Below are 19,784 nucleotides of genomic sequence, written 5' to 3' on the forward strand. Positions count from 1 at the left end.
AACACATTAACTACACACTCCAAACACGCTAAACGTCACAAATCTCTCACATCTCAAAACTCGCTCTCTCTCTTTTTCTGCTGTCTTACGTTCTCTCTGTCTCTCGCCGTCACTCCTAAAACTTCCCCCTCTTGCTAAACAACCAAATCTCATGTTGCCATATCATTTTTGATTGGTCAGAATGGTGCATTTTTCCACCAAGACGAAAGGGTGGGGTTTTTTCTGTTGTGGTTTTTTTTTTTTTGGTCATAAGCAGAGAGTGCTTGCTAGCGCTGTCCTTAGACGTTAAACGTGGCGAACTATTGAGAAAAAAACGCCGTGTATATATTGTTTATCATGACTCTGGTTTTACGTTTTTAATTGTGGCCTGTCAACACAATTTAAAAACTGGTATATATCACCTTGTTGTCTTGAAGTGGTCATGTGATTGGCTTACCACGACTACTTTATTCTTCCTCAGTCAAACAGCAGCACTCATGCGATTGTTTTGCCCCTTAGCTCCAGGTGTTGTGCCAAAAAGTGATCATTGGGCAGACAGTGATTGCCGTCCGCGGGAGCGTGCGCAGCTGCTTAACGCTGTAGCGCCCAGATTACTTACGGCTACTTCCGTGCAACTGATTTAAGGTGCGGTAAGCTGAACACAGCTTCAGCCATCTGTTTGTTGAAAAATAGTAACGCAACCGCACCGCATTTTCTTCTTAGTAACGGTAACGGCGTTGTAACGATAGAAATAGTAATTAGTTAGATTACTCGTTACTGAAAAAAGTAACGCCGTTAGTAACACTGTTACTTGTAACGCCGTTATTCCCATCACTGCTCATGTATGGTGTGTTAGCAACAGTTGGTTGCTTTTGTAGACGGGATCGTTTGTGGTGGATTTTAAGGGTGTACTGCAGCTGTCTTTCTTTTTTCTTCGGACACTAAAAACGCTTCCTGTACAGCAGCCAATAGTATGTTTGAATAGTTAAATGGACTGGCACTCATAAAGCGCTTAGTGCTTTCTACTACGAGTCTCATTCACCCTTTCGTACTGCAGTTTTTTTTCATTCCTAAGTGCTTTTTATCGAATATTCACACAGCACATGACCCACGCTTCAGGCCCCCCCATTCATCCATCCATCCATGGTTGGGACTTTGAAATACCAACACACTAGGGATGGGCAATATATTGATATTACAAGGAATTTAGGAAGGAATATTTATGATAATATACAAAAAAATTCTATCACTTCTTAAATACTAAAAAAATTTAAATTAAATTCGTTAATTATTCAGAGGGCATCAAATCGCAACAACAGTCAACGTGGTTTATATTGTAATGTAAAGCCTCTACAAACATACAGAGAAGCAGACGACCCCCTATCAGCAAGCACTTGGTGACAGTGGGAAGGAAAAACTCCATTGCAACAGGAAGAAAGCTCCAGCAGAACCAGCTTTGACTGGTTGGGGTTTTTTAGGTAATTTCCATCGAAGGCTAAGATGTTGCTCTAGCTGGGCAGCGTGCCTGTGCTTATTTCAGTGTTGTGTTACTGATATCATGATATGACATTGTTATATGATGTATAAAATGTATGTCATGGTATAAAAATGCACCTCACGCAAAGTCATGAGTAGTAAAAAGCGTCGTAGATTAAGTGTTTGGAGCAGTCACTTTGGCACCGTGTTTCTGGTTCACGGTGATTCCTCATACATGTGCTGACCTCATTGTATGAAACTGTGGCCATATTTAACAGGGTTGGCACTGACTGTAAATGTGGCAACGTTTGTTTTGCAAAACTTTGATCCAAGATGAACAAATATTTCGAATAGTGCTCTGAGTCAGAAATATCATCTGCACGTTATTAATAGGAAAGAAACTGAATTTATATCCAGCGTGCAGAGTCTAAGCCGTAGCTCCAAAGGCGAGGAAGGTCTTTATCAAACTGTAATGCCAGTGTTAGCATTAAATAATAACAGCCTCCTTCTCTGAGGCTGTATTTCTTTGTTGATGGGAAAGCCAAGCCTGACGTTCATGAGGCGATATCGAACAGTGCTGTTTTTCACACAAAGAACAGTGAGCAAGGGAGAGAGAGAGAGAGAAAGCTGGTGCCCAGCAAAGTGGCCTCTGGGCTTCTATGCAGCAACGAAACCCCAGAGATCTGTCAATAACAGGCAGGTTGTTGTTGGCTGTTGTTGTTGGATCAATCCAGGCCCCGAGCATTGCTTCACTTCTAATTGCCATGTGCACTGACAATACAGCACATGCTCTTTACTTTCATGTGTGCCAAAGTCTTCGTGGTGCTTCTCAGTGTTTTCTAGACCGTGGTCTGACTGCTTTATGGTTTTGCTGTCACTTTTTTTGTTAGGTTTAATTTAAAAAATTCGAGTCGAGCTGCGTTTTGTTTTTATTTCGGTACGCACGGCTGGCCGCATAAAGAGAGATGGCAAAACATCAAGAGACGTGCAGCAGCACGCTTAAAAAATCAACCGCCGCTACCTGCTGTTAATTGATTAGCTGAAAACTAACCCATACATTATTCAATTTTGCATAATTTACAGTTCATATACAGCATTTTACATCAGGTGTTTCAACATCATGTGCCTCGCTGCATCATGTGACTCACTTCCCACAGGGAGGTTTGTTTTTGCCCAGTGTGAGATGCTGTCTGAGTGGGAGTGGAAGCTGCTTAAATGGACTGGGTGCTCTTTCCCCAGTAATAAACTGACAAGAATACCTCTTACTGCATTTGTGTCATTGAGAAACACACAGTAAGGAGTTTAGATCCTTTACCAGTCGAGCCTACGTGCAGACCAACGCTGACGATATCTGTGACAGTCCAGAGAGCAGAGCGGCCCGAGGCCGTGCTCTGTTTTAGAGGCGTTTGCAGCTTTAAGTAGGTCCACCTACACCCGTCACATTTACATTTTCTCACGGCTGTTCAGAGCCGCTCTCAACAGTGCTGTAAACTTTAGCAGAAGTAGAACAAGTGGGTCTTAAAGAGATGTGGCTCATGCAGGTGCTTTACATGTGAACCATCTGAATGATCTTTTTGTTCGTGCAGATTGTTAGAATTTGTTTTTTATTATATTTAACCAGGATAGAAGCTCATTAAAGATCTCCTTTATAAGTCAGATAGTAAAACACACAAAGACAGACACACAAAGACAGACACACACAGACAGGCAGACACACAGACACATGCACACACAAAAACACAGGTACACACACACACGCACATGCACACACGTACATGCATACATACACGCACACATAGACACATGCAAACAGACACACACACACACGCACACATAAACACACGTACACACAGACACACGGCCACACGGCCACGCACACACACATGCACACACACATACATGCATACACACGCGCACACACACACACACACAGACACACACACACACACATGTGCACACACAGACACACACGCACACATAAACATACACACACACACATTTGTAAAATAGTTTTGCGTTCAGTCAGATTTGTGGTTGTGAGTTGACCGCAGCACGCTTGTGTGAGTCCAATCACTGCACACACTGCACTACATTGTAGTTTATGTTTGTGGATCATATCATACACATTTGTAACATTTTTGAGGCAAATTTCTCTTCATACAGAAACAACCAAAATGTGCAAACTTCAGTGTGCATAAAGAATGAGTACATTAGTGGCATGCAGGTGAAACGGCTCTTTAGTGTTTGTTGATCCTGCAGCTGACTCCAGGCGAAGGAGCTGCAAATCTGAACGCTTTTTCCAAACTCAGTGCAGTCTGTCACTCAGCAGAATACAAATTCTCCCGAATCCAGTCCGGGCGAGTTACATCAGCACCTCGCTGTTTGTCCTCTCCTCAGTTGTTTTCAAATGGCAGCCTCTGTCAACAGCTGCAGCAGGGGGCTCGTCTCCTGTCTGTGCGTTATATACCCCGGTGCTCGAAAGCCCCCAGAAACACCAATCAATGAATGAACCACTTACCGTGGTATTCAGAGAACAAAGTAATGTCTAGTAGTCTGCTGGAGTGGAAGGAGCACAAAGTCCAGGGCTTTAATGGGGCGAGGAGCGCGAGGGCTGATGGAGCCGTGTGTTAGATTCTTGTTTTTGTTATGTGGCTTTTTAAAAGCCCAGATGAGCTGCCTCATTCCTCTCCACTGACTTCATGACAGGTAACACAGAGACAATCGCTTCCCCGTACAGCCTTCCAGCTCACGTATCCTTGAGAATGTTCTGTACTCCAGCCTGCCGTGAATGTCCTGCAGAGCTCACCTGAGCTGTAAACGCTCGTGTTGTTCTCGTGTCAGGTGCGAGCTCACCCATGTATTTCCCTGCACATGTTTTTACTGAATTAAGTTGATGTGCGAGGCGGGGTGGCTATTACTTCCAAAGGAAACGGCTTTCATCGCTCGTATTTGCTGCGGAAGGTGGCAGATTGCAAATGAAACATCGTCAAACACGTACACCAGCGAGGAGGCGATTGAGCCCGTTTTATGCAAATACGAGTGGATGTTGCTGGGTGAGTGAGCAGAGAAAAGCCCCACTGGGATGTTATCTGTGAAGTGTGTCATGTGAATGCATTTACTTTTAAGAATGGAGGCCAAGCCCGTGAGCCTTGTGGGGTAACGTAAAGAAAAGAGGCCGTCAGCCAGAACACATCTTCTTTGACTGCCTGCCCGGGTGATTCAGGTTGAGCAAACTACATCTCTTTAATTTGTGTCTCTGCGCTATTGTTTAATAAGGCTAAAGGCCCTCTTTTGTGCATCCGCTTTTCATATGTGACACTGTTGAATGATCTGGTCGCTAAATTGACTGCACTTAGCGCTCTTCTTCTCTTCTAATTTCCTCTCTTCTGCCCCCACTTTGCTCCAATCCCTTGTCATCTGTCTCACCATTGTTATCAGTGTCTACACTCATGAGCTGACCACCTCCTTTCACTCCCCTGCCTCGTGACTTTAAGTTGGGAAGTGTCTCTGCACACACAAAGCTGCTGTATGCCTCTCCACACAACCCTCTGCTCTTGCCATCTTCCCTTCCTCTTTCTTTCTGCCCTTCAGCTTTCAAAGCTCATTCTATAAAAATTCGTCCTGTGAAACTCATCCAGCATCCCACAGCTACTCACCCGCATCCAGTCACCGGAACCAAATCTACTTCAGCACAAACACACGCCAAACCATCAGAGCACAGAGGTGGCAGAGACCTGAGGTTGACGAGGGAGGGAGGGAAAAAGAAGAGGGCAATAAGATGTCAGGCGGGTGGGTAAAAGTGAGCTATCTTCACCCGGCCTCTTCTAAATAAGCCATCCATTCTTTAGTATTTTAAATCCCATCAGTCTAACCCTGTGGGGTGGGAGGGTGCATTAAAATGTAGGAGCGAAAAGACAGACGTGATTTGTTGTGATGGGACGAGAGCTCGAGCGAGAACAGGAGGAGAAGTAGAGGAATGTGAGATAAATACAATGAGGTGCAGGTTTGATTCGAGCAAAGACAGATTGGAGAGAATAGATGCAGATAGAGGCGGAGACGGAAACACGGGGAGTAAGAACAAGAGAGATAGACGTATACGGCTGAGCTGGCAGCCTCCTCCGCCGATTAACATGCTCCTCAGACATGGTGAGGGGGATCAAACTTGCACAAAGCCAGGCCTTGGAGTTATGCCTGCAATGCAATGAAAATGCATGTGTGCGTGCGCGTGTGTTTGTTTCTGTTTGTTTGTTTTGAGTTTGGAGCTGCTCCTCGACACACACAGAGCAGTGTGTCTTTGTTCACAGCTGCCTTGTGTGCACAGTCGTCAGCTGGAGACGACTGTTGATTGACATCACGGTGTGTGTGTGTGTGTGTGTGTGTGTGTGTGTGTGTGTGAGGTGTGACATTCAAAGCAACAGGGAAGGCCAGAGCAGAAAGTGGAACCCAGAGTTACTTTAGTGCATGAACTCACGCTGGAATTTCTGGCTGATTGGTGGAGGGAGAGGACAAAGAAGGTGAGGAGAGGCGGTCAGAAGGAGGAGGAAGGAGATGCGTGCGGGAGTCCAGTCCTGGAGAACGAGTGTATGCTGATTTTGTGCACAGGGACATACGTGTGTGCGAGTGTCAATGTGAAATCAAAAGCTGAGGACTTGCAGGTACACTTTTATATCTTTACTGGTGCCAGGCCTGATCTGTCAGCCGTCTGCTGAGAGAAGATACTCTGCAGTGCATCCCTGTCTCTGTACACAAAGACAAAATTGCTTTTAGAAGCTGTTTATGATGGGGGCGTTCACAGCGGCGCCTTTGACGAGATGATTTCCTGCAACATTTGCAAAAGAAAAAAAAAAAATCTGGACACAGCTGAGGGAACATTATTCTTGGATGTTATAGCGTGTGGCTTGTATAGCTGCTCTGCTCGCTGAATTATTTCATCATTAACTCTGCACTGAATGCCTTGAAAGCAAACAGTGCAGGCTTCATGCACAGGACAAGGACGAATGCTAGAGAGGTCTAAGATTCTTGTGATTTGTCTTTCTTCACAGACCACCGTTTTTCTCGTCTTTGTCCTTTCTCACACGGTTTGTCATCCAATGCGTGTGATTAGTTGTCGTGTTACTCTGTACATCACAACTGTGCAAACCAAAGTTTAAAGTTATGGGGGATCTTTTTCTCTCAGAGCTCGAGATGTCTGTCCTAGTGTATCTGTAAGACATCGCTTTCAGCGTTTGTTGTTTCTGTGACTTCAGGAATTCACCGCTTGCAGCAGCATCGTTTATGAAAAGCATGCTTTCAAATAAGTGTTACTGTGCAAAAAAAGTGAGGATTGTCCTCCATTTAAAGTGTCCTGCTTTCTTCCTGCCGTGTGACCCTGCTCGCCCCCTGACAGTCGCTTGTTGCCATTACAATAAATCCAGCTCTCCTGATTCAAAAGCAGAAAGGCCGAGCAGTCTCCAGATGGGAGCATGCTGCCCTGTTGAGTTACTTTGTGTTTGTGCAGGATAATACATGTCCTTTGGGTTTTTTTTTTCCAGAATAATCACATCAAGCCAGGTCCTGTCATGCTGCAGAACCTCTTATTGCCATTAGCGAGGTTTCTGTATTTTGTTCTAACCATGTTGGAGATTATCGCCTCTTGTGTTTTTTCTTTACTGACTTTATGGAGCCACGAGTCCTGATGGATGCAGTTACTTTTAGACTCCCACCGGTCTGAGAGTGTGTTTTCTTTTCATTTTTACTGCAGTATAGCTGGGTTTCTCCTACATGGATGTTTGAGTTTGATTTATGGCCTTGGCCCCTGATCTCTGCCCTGCTAATGATGGCTGTAAACTGGTGGGAAGCCAAAAGGTCAGGGCTATCCCTGCTGTTGTGATGTGACACCATGCTTCTCCGTGTTTTATGCGTCGCTGTTTCAATGACCACCATGGTGAGAGGTGCTCAGATGCAAAGGTGTGCTGAGCACGGAGAGGTAACACGCAGGATGGAAAATAAAAGAATAAAAGCGTTATCTCTGCGGATTTCGTTGGAGAGTCCTCCTGAAACGCAAACCTATAATTAACCCGCAGACGTCGGCAGCCAGCCAGCGCTGCAAATTCTTTGTTCTGCTCCTTCTAGATTGTGACTGTCTCCTGATGTCTTCACAGCTGTAATTTTGAGGACTGTGAAGGTTAATGACAGCGACACAACTCTGGGGAGAGCTCAGAAAAACTCAAAGATATCCATTCATCAACAATAAGCTATTACAAGTATTACATTTGTGCGCCGTCATGCGGCGGTCTTTCATCGAGCTCCTTCTCACCCGTTAATAGGAACACATCCACGCGTAAGAGAAAAGAGTCAAAGATTATCTTATTCCAGCTTCAACCTTTAAATCCTTTGAAATTATACATCTATTAGACACACAAAGGAGATACTGTACTAACCACGGGAGTAGTCAGGTAGCAGAGACAGAGCAGACATTCTCATGATTCGAGTCTGATAAAAGAGAAGCGTTAAAGAAACGTTTTGTCCTTCTGCTCATGCTGCACATATTTCTCACCACATAAATCTTTGCCGTTTTGTCAGCGCATGGGAAAATCAGTGTTCTGTGGAAAAAGGTCACTCTTCATTTTTCACTGACTCTGTACACCCCCCCCCCCCCCCCCCCCCCCCCCCCCTTCTCTCTTCTTTAACCACTTTGACCCTCTCCCTCTCTTCCTTTAAAAGTGTGTGATTTTTGTCTTTCTTACGGCTCTGGGATTTCATGCTGATGCAAATTTCTAGTAAACAGACTGCGGGTCACTCAAGTCCCAAGAAGAGGTTGTGTGTGTTTCACTGCAGAGGAGGGAACTCCGACATCATTTTTACATTAGCCCTGGAAGAGAGAGAGAGGGGGCAAGACAGCGGCCGGGCTCCGAGGAGGCACAATGCCCAAAGGAGGTGTGTTTTGTTGTGTGCATGTCATCTAAAGTGTACGGCCTACACGCTGTATGTCAGCATGGTAGAGAGGGAATCGCTGTCTTGAGCGAGCACAGCAGATTTAAGGTGCATTTCCCAAAAGCGCAAGAACATAATGTACGAGGTTTTATTCCAGCAGAGACTCGGAGAACAACCAGACGCGGTTTAAACACAACACAGTTTAAAGAGAAAAACAACCACGGGGAAAACAAATGTTTCCAATCTGTTATTTACACTGTTGATGTTGGAGCCCGTTGAATATTCAGTAAAGTAAAATTAAAAAAACAGATCGAAACACAACTGCGTTTGATTTAAGTCTTGTAAAAATGAGCTTGCACCCGATTGGCTGAATGCTACTGTGTTGAAAGAGTCCAATATTAATCATGTCTGTAATTAATCAGAAGCCCAATGAGGGAAATAAGAGCTCCGGGAGCAGGTGTGATGCTTTTACGTTTCTGTTTTCTTATCAGGAATCAGCCGCTGCAGAAATTTTGCAGCCATAATCATGAACAATAGAGCAGGAGTTCATCATCCCACCATCCTTAAACATTTGGTGCCTAAAGGATAATTCTTACGTCTACTTATCGATTTCATGCTGTTTTCATGTCACAGACCTAAAATATGTTTTAGTTACCTGACCTTAGCCGTACAACTCTTAAATAGTTTTTTCATGATCTTTCCTTTAGCATTAATGAGGTATGCCCACATCTATCACACACAACACATAAATACATACACTTAAATGAAACAGAGAAGAAGAAGTGAAGGCACTGCAAGGTCCTGGCAGAAAAGTGCAGGGGAAGAAAATGAAAAGCAAAAACCAAAATTACAGGGTACGCAAGCAGATAATAAAGCAGAAGGACTGACATTTAAATAAAGGAAGGGCTGGAATAAAAATACACAGGGAACTAATTAGGGGACAACATGCAGGTGACATTAATCAGAGAGGCCAGACAATCACAAAGGCAGGAATAAGACAAAACACGACACACAAGAAAGTGAACAGAAAGTAACCATAAAAGAGGAACAAACAAGCGAATAAAGAGACAAAGAGTCATAATCACATTTGGGAAACATAATGAGTAAGAAACACGGGGGACTGGGTCTTACAAAACCCTGCAACAGGAAGAAAAACAGGGCCACAAAAGCCAACATTTTGAGGCTTTGCCATAAAACATAAGGTTGCAATCAACAATACCACTCAGATTTATGACCTTTGTGTGTTTCTAGAGAAGTTTCCTGTCACGTTTTAAGCTTGGCCCTAATAACGAACAAGCGTTTTGTCTTTGATTTGCAGGAAGTTGTTCGTCTAGTTAATTATGTCTTCAATACACTGAATCACTGACTTTAAAAGGTCGGGGTCTCAGGGGTACACAGATTAATATAGCAGTCTGATAATCCGTTAGCATGTTTATGGTACGTTAGCACATGTTTTTCCAGTATGTTACTTAGATGTGCACGTTAAGAGATAAAGAAAGATGTCATCGCTTGAGATGAGTTGAAAACCAGAAAAGTGCAGAGCCATAAGTTCTTCCCACTAGTCTGCTTTTGGCTCAGGGTGAAGATAAATCTGGCGACGCTCATCCTCTCTTTGTCTCTCTCATTCCCCACATTCTTTGGCTTCACCGTCTGTATTTCCGGTGTGACTCCTCGTCTCCGTTTGAATGCCTCGCTTGTTTCTCTTTCACCTCTGGTTCCCTTCATCGCTCCCTGTGGTGCCTTATTTTTGTCATCTTCTTTGTCCTGCCTTGTCCTCTCTGTTCTCCAGCCTCAGTTTTTTTTATAGCAGTTCGTTTCCATCTTTGCCTTAAACCCTCCCTCCCGAGCCTCCGTTCTCACATCTTATTTTTCATTCCCTTACTTCCACACAACCCCGCTGCTTATTGAATCCTGACTGAAGGAGATCCAAGCAGCATCGGGCTATCACCTGTCATTGATTGTGCACACTCCATAAAGCAGCCTCTCCTCTTTCACTAATATGACAATTAGGCCGGCCCCTGGGAAATCTATGAGATATATTTAAGTAGAACATTCACAAAATCCTCTGCTGCATGCTTTATATCCTTTTCCATGTAGCAGCAGCCTCATGTACAAAACCCTGAAGGTCAACTTGGTGGAGCTCGCCCTGAGGCGAAGGAGTACTTCTTGGAACATTAATCCCTCTTTCAAAGTTATTAAGTGTTTTAAGACCCAAAGTCTTTTGGTACATGTGTGTGTCTCCTCTAACACAAGTTACTTCACTGTTAAAGCCTTCAGGTTATTGTTGTCTCCCCTGAGTTACATCTGCAGAAAGACCTTTATTCACAACGAAAACAAGCTTCTGGCACTGGTAGCGCTAGTGTTAGCTTTAGCGCTAACACGAGGGCAGCAGCTTGCAACTAGAAAAAGTTGTTCACAAGCAGAGCAGAAGAAAGTGAGCGTTTATATGGAGTAGTGTTCCTGTCCACCTTTAAGTGCATCCACTATTCACCCCTTGCTTTTGTTCTCCACTAACTCCTTACAGTAAGTAAATATCTGGCTTTTCAGCTGCTCCTCCAGCCTGCTGGTATTTGGTGCTAAGCGGCGAGTGTATAAAGTCTCCAGTTTGTTGATGGAAGCAATGAAACTGAAATACCATACAAGCGCGCAGCTAGGTTATACTTTGTGGGTCAGTTACTGTGCGTTTGCCGTGCATCACATGCCAAAGTAATCACATGAGCTATTGCTATTACAGGAAAAATACACGCATTACCTGCAAACACCACATTTTTGTCAAAAAGAAAAATTTGCCTCATAAAATGGTAATAATAGGATTTGAGTCGAAATAGATCGCATTTGTGTTCCTTCTTCCTCTGCAGGCTTTTCAATGCCGGGCGACCAGTGTGAAAAAGGATTATATTATAGACTACTGCTTGAGTACTGTTTGATACCCCTGCATAATACTCAAAACCCTCCCTGTTAAATATTTCAATCATAAACACCCAAACCACCACCGCTGTGTTCCCATTAATACCGCTCCATTTCATTACCATTTTCGCTATATCTAGGACACGCATAATCTCGGGTTTCTTTCAACTCTTCATCCAAATTTTTAGCGCGAGTACCTCACAGCTGTGCGATAGAAGCACAATGAGAACATGCACATCATCAAGACTGGGGTTAAGGCAGCGCGGGAGAGAAGCGAGAGCATAACGAGATGGTAAAGGGAAGAAGAAAAGTTGGACCGAGGAGAGGAGGAAGCGAGAGCCATGGCAACGGTAATAAGTGACAAAAGCATTTCCGAGCATATTAACGTCTTCATTTGATGAGGAGGTGTTCTATTTGCATGCAAAGTACCCAGACCCCTGCAGCAGAGGGTCAGTATCTATCTATAACCAGCATCCAACTCGGCACTCCCCGTCTGAGTGTTTCCTCTTCTCTTTCAAGTCTGTGTTCTTGAGTCCTTATCAGATCGGCATTAGTCTTCATTAGGGCTTTGCTTAAGACTGTAGATATCATTGATTGGCTGGTGATTTGTTATATAAGTCGACCACAGAGGAAATCATTCTGGGTCGGCGTTGATGAGCTCCGGGGAGATACCTAAACACTACACCCACCACCCCGTCCCCACCTTTTTGACAGCTTGAAAATGACCTGCCTAAAAACCCAATCGAATCGGTCTGAGACGGAGTCTGAGTCGCACAAACCAACGGCTCTGTGGAAACTTGGCTGTGCTGCTGAGTTGAGAGGACTCGGACTTACTGTAAGCTTGACCAGCTAATGTTTGCGTTTTTCCTCCACAGTTGTCATTTGCTATCTGTGTTAACTACTTGGCACCCAAGAAGGGCTTTTGGGATTGTTCCCACAATCCAGCTCAGTCCCTGTATTTATTTATGTGTCACAACACTGGAAGCAACAGTACCCCCGCGGTGCAAGAGCTGACAATTTTCCACTGACAGTGTAGTTTGGTTTTTTTTTTAATCCAGGGAGTCCACACGATGTGCCAACTGCAATATGACTTCAGTGACATCTACTGCCATTTTAATTTTAAACACGGAGCGCTATAGCACCCTGGGGTTGAATGTTTCGGATTAGTGTCTCCTACAAATGGCAAAATGTATATGTGACTTGTAGTATGCTTGGTTCAATGATAATGGCATAGCACTGTACAGCTTGTACCATGCAGCGATGCTGCTGAATGGACTGGCTGTTGCCATTTGTCATAATTACAGAGATGCTTTGGCTCAGAACCATTTGCATGTACACACACACACACACACACACACACACACACACACACACACACACACACACACTTGGTTTAATACTGGTGTACCTACTTATTCTGCTGTCCAATGAAATTGTATAGCCCTGGGTGTCTAATTATACTAATCGAATGCATACCGCCTGGCATTTATTCATACATTATTAATAGCAGAAACAATAGAATCTCTGATTGGATATACTGGCTTCCTGACTTCTCATCTTCTCCCTGTTTCTTACTCTTTCCCACTTATCTCCCACTCCATCTCTCTCTCTTTCTCTCTACCCCATGACCTCCTTTCTTCTCCCTCTGACTCTTTTCCCCTTCGTCTCCCGTAATTTGCTTGTGGGTGTTGAGTAATTAGCATTCCTTTCACTTTTATTCTGATGTCAGAGCGGGGAATTTGAGAAATGTCCCATAAAGATTATATGTCCCGATAAGGTTATGTCTGAGACTCCATTAAAGAGATGAGCTGCACAATGGCTGCTTGTATCCTTAAGGAAAAAGAGGGCGTGTGTAGGAGAGAGACTGACGGTGACTACAGACCGAGGAACGTGCAGCCTTTTCTCTTTCATTAACACAAACATTACAGTGAACTAACTGCTGGTTAGTTTTACCAAAACCTCCACAACCTCATGTACTGTGCTGTCCACTGAAATGCTGATGATGTTTAGGTTACCACATAGGTACTCGCATGATTGTAGACCAACTTTTAGCAGCAGTAAGTTGCAGCGATGGTTTTCTGTGTGAATTTATCTCTCACATTATTGTGGAGGACGTCTGGGAGATGCTTCTTCACAGCGTTGCTTCAGCTCGTTGAGGTTTGCAGCATTCGTTTATGCGCAGGTCTCTGAAGGTCCACCACCAGCGATTCTTTTTCAGCCGTTGTGTTGGAGGTTTGCCGCTGTGTGCTTGGATCTTTGTCCTGTTGATGACCCAGCTTGGTCCAAGCTTTAGCCTCGCATTTAACTCTAGAACTCCAGATATACAGAGGAGATATTCAGTTGAGTTTCATTTATATAGATCAGACTATCCCTCCACCACCGTGCTCACAGTCCGTACGAGGTGTTTGGTTTTCTCCAAATGTGCTGCTGTGAATCATGGACAAACAGGTCCACTCTGGTTTGTAGGTCCAAAGGACATCGTTCCAGAAGACTTGTGTTTTGTACAAATCTAAGCCGTGCTGCCGTGCTCATTTTAGAGCTGGGGTGGGGAACTCCAGGCCTCAAGGGCTGGTGTCCTGTAGGTTTTAGAGATCACCCTGGGTCAACATACGTGAATCAAATGATTAGTTCATTACCAGGCCTCTGGAGAACTTCAAGACATGTTGAGGAGGTAATTTAGCCATTTAAATAAACTGTGTTGGATCAAGGACACATCTAAAACCTGCAGGACACCGGGCCTTGAGGCCTGGAGTTCCCCTACCCCTGTGTTAGAGAGCAGAGTGTTTCTCTGGTAACCCTTCCAAATAAGCCACACTTGTTCAGTCTGTTTCTAATTGTACTGATGATGAATGTTAAGTTTAACAGGCTGACTGAGGCCTGTACAGTCTCAGTTTGAGTTCTTGTTTCTGAGTATTGCACAGACGTCCCCTTCTAGGAAGATTGCGTTAACACATACAGACCAACAAACTGCAGACGCTGCTTTTATAGAGGTGCTCACACTTAATCAAGTGAATTTGATTAGCAGGGCTTTCTGTATCTTCTTACTTGTTGGCGTTAGTATATGTGTCCCATTTGTCATGATTGTGGTGAAAAAAATCAATTAAAATACATTTTGTGATCATTTTGTCTGTTTTTTAAAAAAAAGTAAGTTAAGAAGTGGAAGGCACAAAAATGTAGCTGTTGCCACAATACTGATTTAAAATAAATGGAGTAAGACGAAGATGTCCACTCTCATATTCTGGATTGAATCGGGACTTTAATGAGTACGAATGGATCTGAAAAGTTGACATTTCACATGAAGGATGGGGATTTTTTGAGGAGGTTTGTTTTTGGTGCCTCGGCACTGGCAGAAGGGAAGAGGTGATGCTTACGGTCACATGAACCGAGGCGTGATGACTTGCTTTTTTAACAGGGAATGATGCACTCAAGTTACTCTAGTAAAAGTCAACTATAAAAACGTGGAGGTGGAAATGAGCATCACCGATGCCCTTTGATGGATACAACAGCAGATATAACAACACTGTACAGTCAGCGTTACACCGTGCACGGCTGTGACCACAGGCAAATGTTAAAGCATTTTGCATAAAGAAATCCAGATTCAAATGTCAGGTGTTGTTAGATGTTGCAATTGTGCATGACTGTAAAAGAAAATGCTTTGTGTTTGCAGTGGTGGGGGGGGACTGCCTCCCTGCGAGATTTTCAAAGCAAATGACGCCATGAGATAAGTGTGGAGCTGTGGGGCTTTGTAAATTGCGGTGTTTCTGTGGAATTCCTTTGAAAACACAATTTATTGCAAGGCAGGAAATTTACTATAATTACAGATGAGTCAGACCTTAAGACTATAACAACTTTATAAAGTTCTCTCTGGCAGCTCAGTCTCACAAACAGAGATGGGGGGGCAGCCAGCTCGTCATACCTTTTGAGGTTTGCGGTTTAAGTCGATATCAATTCTGAGTGCTTTCCTCCTTCGAGGCTAAGTGCTGGAGCCATCGTTTTGCAGATGGATTGTGTAGGCTAACTTCATTTGGGTATCATTTGTATTTCCACATGAATTACGTTCTAGACCTACATGTCTCGGTGTTGCCCGGTGAAAAATGATTTGCGTCACTGGAAAGCATTTCATTTAAGTAAACCACCACTTCTCTTCCTCTCTGTCTCTCATACTGGATAATACATGACGCGTATCGAGCCCGTCTCTCTCCCTTTATGCCCACAGAGGGTTTTATCGATCGGTGTATGGGACATACGTTGTCCTCTGTCTTGGACAAGATGTCAACCTCTCTTTTTCCTCTGATGTCTCTTTCCCGTAGGATTTGGATGTGTCATTGTGATGTGATGTTTGATGTGGTGATGCCACAGTGAGAGGTGGCTGACTGGACACTTCTCCTGGAGTGGATGACTTAATCCGTCATTCCGAGCAGATGTTTATCTCCCCTCCCGACAGGACGGAGACGCAGATGCTGTGTGAATACAAAGATGAACTCGAGAGAACTAGCCTGCTAGTGAATGTGTCTACCACAACTCACACGAGTTCTCCCTTTTTCTGTTTCCACAGACTCTGCAGTTGGGTTGCTATGGCAGCTGTGGCCCCTTCCTACTTCTTCCTGCTGTGTTGGCTGCTGCGAATGGCTAGCTCGGCTTTCCCGGAGGAACCAGGGCCCCTGAACTTCATCCCTACAGAAGGTTTGACCCCTCACTTTCTCGCTCCTACTCCCTTTTCCTCCGTTGCATTTCTCTCACCCACGACATGATGTGAAGTGTTGGGTTACAGCCAAATGCGCATGGTGATGAATGAGGGGGGAGGCTACGGCAAAGGGTTAAGGTCACGATGGTGGCTGTGAAAAGTTCACACAAAACGCGTTGAAGCATGGGGTCACGCTCGAGAATGAGACCGAAGCCATGGAAGGGGCTCTCGCATTCGTGACTTTCCCACACATGAGCTCAGACCCTTGAGAGATGCAGCCCCTCCAACGCTCAGACACTGTGGCTCCGTATCGGCTCTGCAGTCTCCAGCCCTGACCTAGATTGACTGCAGTTCAATAATATTGACCGGTGGTTTTCCAGCTAAGTCTAGGCCCTTCTCCGTGTATCAATACTGAACAGCTGAGCGTAGACGTGTCTGACTACCGGGTGCTGCCTATTGGCTAGGCTGCAGTAGACCCAACATCTGTGGTTTACAGCAGGTATAAGTGGAAACAGAAGGCTGAGGCCCAATCACAGCGGGTCAGAGTGATGCAGAAACTGGAGCAAAGATAAGACATACAGGATAGAAATGAAGTAGAAGAAGAAAAATATAGAAATGAAAAGACGAAAGCAGACTGTGCTGAGTACATGAAAAAATATCAGATAGAAATACCGGTAAATATACCAGCTTTCTTTAGAAATCATTATCCTATATGTAGCTGTTACACATCTGTGGTACAACATGACTGGAAATGTTTTATTGCTTCCATCTTCGGTTCCCGTCGTCTTCCTCGATGTACAGCACTGATCATTTACCTTTCTGATATTTGTTTCTGTCTTTTTGAATTATCTGAATCAGCCGGCAGAACATGCATTGCCAAACTTGTCAACAAAAGGCTGCATGTAAATGAACAATCCATCAAAAGTGAATCTCAATCAGCCAACAAACAAAAACTTGTGAATATAATGACATATGAGGTGCAGTTCAGACATCTTTCATTTTCAGATTATTTGTCGACGCTCCCCTCCGTGTCTCGGTACATTTAATGTAGCGCATCGGCTGTGCTTTCAAATGCAGATCTCAAATGCTTTCTCCACTTCACCTTGAATACCTGTTACTGAGGCTGAACTGTCAAAACAAACTAACACAAAACCACTTTTATGCTGAGTACTTTTGGCAAAGATGGATGTCCGTTTCAGAGAAGCCATTCTGTTTGATTTTCTGACAGTGGTGAGAAGATACCCCGTGTTTCTGGGCCGACCGCACAAAACGTGGCTGAGACAAGAGCCTCTGCACATCCAGAGGATCCTGCAGGTCAATCGGACGCTCTACATCGGAGCGAGGTACGCGATCCACACACTCATGCAGACACACGTGTAGTTGTACTGATCGGGCGTACCATTCTGACTGCTGTTAGGTGAGGTGAATAACTGGTTATGTCTTCATTGTGGCACCCCTTAGTGGGTGGATATATCGGGGAGCAAGTGAACGTTTTGTCCTCACAGCTAACATTAGAAGCAGGAAGAATGAGCAAGTTTGACAAAAGGCCAAACTGTGGTGGCTATACGACTTGCTTCTTATAAACTGCAGGTCTTGCAGGGTGTTCTCGGTCCGTAGGGGTCAGTATCTATTAAAAGTGGTCCAATGAAGAAAAAGTGGTGAACGGTGCTCCTTGATCACTATGGATAATGTGCTGAAAGCAAGAATTGTTCAGGAACGATTGAGGAGCACAACGTTGCTTTTGAGGTGTCTACTTGGCTTCTAAATTCCACAGATCTCAGTCCGATCCATGGAGACTCCACCTCGCAACTTTTGCACGCCTTGATGGTCGTAATGTTATGCCCGATCAGTGCATATACTAATGTACGTTACGTCACTTACCTGGGGTTTTAAAATCTCTTGGACTGCCTGTTATCACTATATGTGTTACCAAGTAACTCACATCGCCAAACGCCATCGTCACAGGAAGCAATTTGCATCGATGTAATGACCAGACACTTCACGGAAAGTGAATGACATTTGGTGGCTTCATATGTGTGAAACATACACTCCTGACTCAAAGTGAGCAAGTTTAACTTCAGCTGTGTCCAGACAGGAAGCGAGAAGCAGCAGCCTGGTTAACCCTCCGTATCCCAGTGGCATTCCATTAGCATGAGAATTCCTAAATTTGCCTAAAGAACTACAGAAAAGCGTCCATGTTTTCATTTAAAAAGAAAAAATAGCTCTTTCAGTTTTCATCATGTCTTTCTCATTATCTCCAGCTAATGTTGGACTGGAGTGTCCTAAAAAATCATACTTTCCCTCTGATAAACAGTTTCACTGCTTTGAGAGTTTGTTAGATCCAAAGTTAGATCCGTGTCTAACTTTCATGACAAAGACGAATTTCGCGTCACCGACTCATTGACCCAATTTGGACTCACAAAGAAGCTCCTGGAGAGGTGGATGCTTCACCGCCTCCTACTGATGCTGGCCAGAGCGTTTGAGCTGACCTGGGCACCATAAAATATTTAACGTACACATATCAGTTTTTATTCCCAATTTATTGTTAAACAAATTATACACAATATATTTTGTACAAAATATTTAAATTCATAACCAGTAGAAGAAACTCAACCACTCTGAGGTGCAGACCTTCCACAACTTCAAGGAGGTAGATACGAACAAGCAGCTGGCAACACCAAACACCAAACACACAAAAAAAGTCAATAGTTTTTGACCCGTGAAACATGGCACCAAGAAGCCCAGGATGTGTAGCTTGTGGGACCTGCTTGGACCATTAGCCTCTGTTTGATATACTTTGTCTCTTGAGAGACTTAAAGAGACTCGGTGGATCCTGAGCGGTCAGCCAAAAGTATCAGGAGACTAGCTTTTAGTAGCCTCGAGTCCACTCGCACAGCATAGGAACATAAACACTGAAGAACTGGTGACATTTGGACAATGACGGCAGAACATGACCAGTAAAACATTAGCTAAAGAGGTGTGAGAACTGATGTTTTTAGAACTCTTGTAAAATTTTCTATATCGATTATTTTATTTACTTCTTACCAGAATATGACATTTTCTTCATTATAACCATTAGTGCCAACCTCACACTGATCAAAAAACACTTACATTACCATTCCCTATTAAATGGTTTAGCGTGTTCATTTACTGGTTTCACACCAGCCAATTAAACAGTAAATACACTGACATTCACAGTATATTATACTTTCATTTTGTATATTTAAAGCACTCTAAGTCACACACACATCTGTACAGCACTTTATATTATGTTTTATCTTTTATAAATTTTTATCCATCACACATACTTGACCACAGACTGGAGGAGTTGGAGACTGGACGACCTGCTCTACGTCCACAGCCACCGCCGCCCCCGATGTGTAATTATTAAACAGCATATGTAATTTTCAGTCATCGGTTCCTCCTGAAATGTCTCGCCTTTCAAATGAAACACATAAAACAACACTGTAAAACACACTGTACCTGATTCTACGATACTGTTATAATGACAGCTCGGACACACACATGAAGTTAGTAAGGAGTAATTGAGATTAGCTTGCTCGCAGGGTAATAAGCGTCTCCCCTCAGGTTTTAGCATGTATTATTAATCTTCCAAAAGAAGTTTATTGACAAATAAATTAATAGTTACAAGACAGACCTCTGAGTTGGTAGGAACCTGGCAGACTGTCACAGCTGCTTCGTGTTACTCTGACATCTGTTAGAAGAAAACATGTGTGACAGCAACATGATGCCACCACGGTAGCAGTTCTCCTTCTCAAACAGGAACTTTAGAACTGAGCACATGGAAATGTTATGTAGGCCTGCG

At 43.9% G+C, this 19,784-nt stretch overlaps 1 protein-coding gene across 1 annotated transcript in view; it reads left to right on the forward strand.

Moving 5' to 3' along the window:
- sema6bb (sema domain, transmembrane domain (TM), and cytoplasmic domain, (semaphorin) 6Bb) overlaps window positions 1–19,784 on the forward strand; it is a 127,794-nt gene that overhangs the window by 40,234 nt on the left and 67,776 nt on the right. Inside the window, exons 2-3 of the mRNA XM_063466141.2 lie at window positions 15,830–15,957; window positions 17,187–17,301. Coding sequence (XP_063322211.1) covers window positions 15,849–15,957; window positions 17,187–17,301 — 224 coding nt within the window. The 5' untranslated portion in view covers window positions 15,830–15,848. The remainder of the gene's footprint in view (window positions 1–15,829; window positions 15,958–17,186; window positions 17,302–19,784) is intronic.

The sequence above is a fragment of the Pelmatolapia mariae genome, linkage group LG23, assembly GCF_036321145.2.
Source record: "Pelmatolapia mariae isolate MD_Pm_ZW linkage group LG23, Pm_UMD_F_2, whole genome shotgun sequence".
NCBI lineage: Eukaryota > Metazoa > Chordata > Actinopteri > Cichliformes > Cichlidae > Pelmatolapia > Pelmatolapia mariae.